At 40.7% G+C, this 4,640-nt stretch overlaps 1 protein-coding gene across 2 annotated transcripts in view; it reads left to right on the forward strand.

The window, feature by feature from the left end:
• KIAA0319 (KIAA0319 ortholog) overlaps positions 1 to 4,640 on the forward strand; it is a 34,157-nt gene that overhangs the window by 12,042 nt on the left and 17,475 nt on the right. For both annotated transcript variants that reach the window (XM_010564438.1, XM_010564439.1), the window contains exons 4-8: positions 391 to 488; positions 876 to 963; positions 1,523 to 1,615; positions 2,251 to 2,383; positions 4,257 to 4,485. In XM_010564438.1, coding sequence (XP_010562740.1) covers positions 391 to 488; positions 876 to 963; positions 1,523 to 1,615; positions 2,251 to 2,383; positions 4,257 to 4,485 — 641 coding nt within the window. The remainder of the gene's footprint in view (positions 1 to 390; positions 489 to 875; positions 964 to 1,522; positions 1,616 to 2,250; positions 2,384 to 4,256; positions 4,486 to 4,640) is intronic.

The raw sequence follows: 4,640 nt of genomic DNA on the forward strand, positions 1-4,640 counted from the left end.
GTGCAGGTGGAGGGGGGGGGGGGGGGGGGGGGGGGGGGAGTAGGTTCTGAATGCAACAGTTACTTTAAAACTACCAGCATCTGAACTGCAGCAGCAAAGAATACGTATTTCATAGGTAGCTATGTAAAAAGCATTCACTTCACATGAAGCTGTTTTTTGTGAAGCAGTTACTTGTGAAGTCTATTACATCCTTGCTGCTTTACCAGTTTACAACACACTGTAGAAGTTTAACATGTATTTGTACTGCTTTGTTTTGCAGATTTAAACAGTAGCAGTCATGATTGCCTACTGTAGCATTTTATCTGAGGGATGATGAACTTGATTTCTTTGTTTCCTGGGCTTATTGTGAAGGCAAAGCTGATTACTCTTATGATGTGTTACTGTTCTTAGAAACAGCCTACACCTATGAGTGGAGCTTAATCAGTCACCCTGCTGACTATGGTGGTGAAATGGAGCGCAGGCACAGCCAGACCTTGAAGCTCTCTCATGTAAGTGAGCTGTAAGCTCAGGCTCACTGTGTTTGTGTGGTCCTTTCACAGGAATCTAACCTGTGGGAAGGGCACCTTGATTCAAGGAGTTCAAATGACTGCCAGAATCTCTTCACTTAACCTGAGTCGCCAAATCTTTACCAGATTAGAAGTGTCTTTTTTAGAGTGCTTTTATAATTTTCTAAGATACAGTAAAAATTCTTAAGTGTTTGCTTTGTATTCCCTGCTTCTGGGCAGTGACTAGTGGCCTTTTGTGTATTTGTTTATAAAAGGAGCTCGAGGTTTCATATCCAGATTTTTCTCTGTTTACAATATGATTGGCAGATTTATGCATACTGCTTTTGTATAATTTGACGTGTAACCTGATTTGTTCTGTGTTTGTCTCAGTTATCGGTGGGACTTTATGCCTTCAAAGTGACAGTTTCTGGTGAAAATGCCTTTGGTGAAGGTTTTGTAAATGTCACAGTCAAACCAGGTAAATCAGTTGGCTCAAGTAATGAAATTAATTTAACAGCAGTAGTTGTACAACATGCTTATCTAATAGTCTGTTAGTTACTGTCTGTCAAAGACATCTGGTATGCCAGTCATGCAGAGATATTTCATATCTTGGTGTCTATAAAGCATTTTAAGGAAGTAGAGTTAAGGATCTTGCTCACTGTGTTTAAGTGCTCTCTGGTCTTGTACCCTCCTCACGCAAGGCCTGAGATAGCATCATGCCACCTTTTATGGTCCCCTTCTCCAGTACAGCTAGGAACAGCAATCAGGTGTTGAACCAGCTCTAGCTGCAAGTTACAGTGCTCAGGTCTGATCTACATTATACCAGTTATAAGTGGCTGCAGCAGAAGACTGCTGCGTCAGCGCGCTGCTCTTCAGTAACCTTTTCTCTCCCTTGTCCAAAAAGGACAGCAGATGCTGCAAAGCTGTCAATCCTAGATTTAAATCACTGGGGACTATTGTTCTGTAGAGTTAAACATTAGTTTTGCCTGGTCTTTCATTACCTTTTTTTTTTTCCCCACCCCCCATCTTTCTTACAGCAGTCAGAGTTAACCAGCCGCCTGTTGCTGTTGCTTCACCCAAAGTACAAGAAGTTTCTTTGCCTACAACTTCTACCTTCATTGATGGCAGTCGTATGTACTGGACCATCCTGTGCTTATATCCTGTGGTTTTAATACACAGTTACAAAATTATTCTTTGTCAGTTACAAGTGAAATTCCTTCTTCTCACTCTACTCAGAAGTTCCTGGAATCATGATTTATTTGGGGGATTTGAGTCCAGTTATAAATTATTTTACTAAATAAAAAAAGTAATAAAATGCGGCCTTCCACTTGAGGATTGAGATGGCAGTATGTCGGAGGCTGCTGCATCTAAACAGCAGCTACTCTTACAGCTTCTTCCTGTCCTGCCCAGAAGGCCTCTGTGCCAGTACAGCTGGGGCCATGGTAGAGAGTTGTCAACATAGCTGTGATGAGATGTCATAATTACATTCATAATTACTGAGAGCAGACAAGTTGGAATGTGCAGAGTCTGAGACTGATTTTTATTCATGCACATGTGAAGAATTTTTTTGTTTGTTTGTTTAGATAAACCATACCAAATGTAACTTGGAATCTGTGGTTTAACAGCTATGGTACATGAACTCTGTTTGAAAATGCTTGAAAAGAGAATTGTAGAAAACCAGTTAGGGATCAGTGCATGAAAAACTTTAGTATTCATTCCAGCAATTGCTACAAGAAACTGACATGTTTTTCTTTAATGATTACAGAAAGTATAGATGATATGAAGATAGTGAGTTACCACTGGGAGGAAATTAAAGGTCCTTTGCGAGAGCAGAAGGCATCTGCTGACACACCTGTCTTGCACTTGTCTAACCTTGTTCCTGGAAACTACACTTTCAGGTACCTGCACAGATGCTTTCCTTTGGGGTTTTAACTATTTCTGTGATGTCAGCTAAATCTTTGTTTCTTTTTGTGCTCACATGTACCTCCTCAAACAAAAAACTTCTTTTTTCTTCTGCATGCTCTTACTCTTCATGTTGCACGGTGGAGAGACATAGGGAGCAGTTTTATTAAAAAGTGCTTGCAGTGATTATGTGATACTGGTGTAGTGATACTTTACAGCACAAAGTTATGCAAACAAGGTAACAGAAATGAAATACCTCCCACTCCCAGCAAAGACTGTGACAGAACATTTTTTTTTTTTTTTTTTTCCCCCAGCTTAGAAGTTGGCAAGTGTCCTGAGATGAAACTCTGTAGTCAGGCTGTGAAAGACATCCCCTGAAGGGTAGTGGCAGACAGAACAATATTGGGAGACTGATTCTCACAAGGCATTGTTGTGTGCTGATTTTAATAAGAGACATTCTGTTCTTCATAAAAGCTTTTGCCTTGCTACTGTTTTCCTCCACTTATGCATTGCTGAAGCTGGATTTTGTCTAGACAATAGAAGCAATATTTGTCTTTCTGAGTGCTTTAATTAAAATCAGCGTTTATTTTCTGAACTTCTTAACTTAAAGCCTAGTCTGCACAGAGGCAGACTTCCCACTGACCCACCCTGGGTTATTTGGCTGCTAGTGGGTAACAGCCTACCAGTCAGTATGTTATGTATCAGTGTAGCATCAGCAGAATGTTGAAGCCAACGTACATATGCATTAAACGTGGTGCTTTGTATCAGCTTCACCAAAAATTGCATAGCTTCAACTTTCATTCTTTGTTCTTTACTGGAATTGTTCCATATTGTACAGTGGCAGAAATGAGCATAGGATTTTTTTCCATATTAAAAGGGCAGAACTTGCTTACAAGCAGTGCTCTAAGTGTTTTCCAAACCCTAGGGAATTAAGAAATCTCTTGCTATATCTGTGCACCTTTAGGGGAGGCTGAGGTACTTGAACAATAGAGCAGTGTGTTCAAGCTTACAGGAAATTAGGTGGTCAACAAGATACGGTGCTCCTGATACACATGGCTGTGCATCCACTGCAAAAGTATGTGTTTCCTAATGACAGAGTTAATGAACACTAGTTTTATTCCCACTCAGGGAAGGCCTTGAGTGGTTCCCTTCCATGTGGTCAGCCTGTATTCAGTTTTCACAACAAAGTGAATTAGAGATGTATTTGGTTACCACGCTGTGGAGGGCAGTCTTTCATCACTTTGAGGTGTCTGCAGCAGTCTCACTTTAAGATGATTTGTTGTTGTGTTTCTGAGAGGCAATAGTGGTTTTTTAAACCCTGTACTTTTTTTAGTTTTGTGACTTGACATCTTCAAAAATCTGAGCTGATATTAAGCTCCATTAAAATTGGTAATAGTGTGCCACAAAGGAATAAGAAGTTAGGAACTACTACTGTGCTATAAGCAGAGCTTCTGAACATCCAGAGTAGCGTTGGATGTGGGTGTTAACAGGGGCTGTTCCGCTATGGCTCATGAATGAATTCCCTGGTTTTTACTAAGTAAATTTTTTAAAGAATTTGCAGTGAAATCTGTTTGAAATTGGTGAAGTTGCCATTGACTGCAGGGAAGGGGTTTCATCTGGTATCCAGAATAGCTAGGCTTTTTTTTTTTTTTTCTTAAAGGTTGAAAGCTGTGTATGAAAACAGTCTTCCGAATTTCTTTTCTACCTTAGCTGAGGGATATGTGTTTCTGAAGCAGAAGTTCATATAATCTAATCAGTGGCTCTGTTTTAGGGGGTGTTTGAAAAAGTGCCAGAAAAAGTTAACCTTTGAACTTAGGAGTTGGCAGAAGTCCATCTTAACAGATTTCCAATATGTTTTTCCTCTTGTAGACTCACAGTGATTGATTCAGATGGAGCAGCCAACTCCACCATTGCATCTCTGACTGTCAACAAACCAGTGGATTACCCACCTATTGCCAATGCAGGACCTAATCAGGCAGTCACCTTGCCCCAGAACTTCATCACGCTGAATGGAAACCAGAGCAGCGATGACCATGAAATTGTCAGCTATGAGTGGTCACTCAGTCCCAAAAGCAAAGGCAAGGTTGTAGCAATGCAGGTATGTCTATTTCTCCTTGCATAGGATTGGAGAGCTCTTCTATCTTTGCCTCTAACACCAGCAAACACATACCTAAGTAACTACTTAAAAGCACTGAAATATCTAGAATGCCGTTACTTTTTTTTTGGGGGGGGGGGGGGGGGGGGGCGTGGGTG

The sequence above is a fragment of the Haliaeetus leucocephalus genome, unplaced genomic scaffold (assembly GCF_000737465.1).
Source record: "Haliaeetus leucocephalus isolate CR32 unplaced genomic scaffold, Haliaeetus_leucocephalus-4.0 Scaffold179, whole genome shotgun sequence".
In the NCBI taxonomy this organism is placed as follows: Eukaryota; Metazoa; Chordata; class Aves; order Accipitriformes; family Accipitridae; genus Haliaeetus; species Haliaeetus leucocephalus.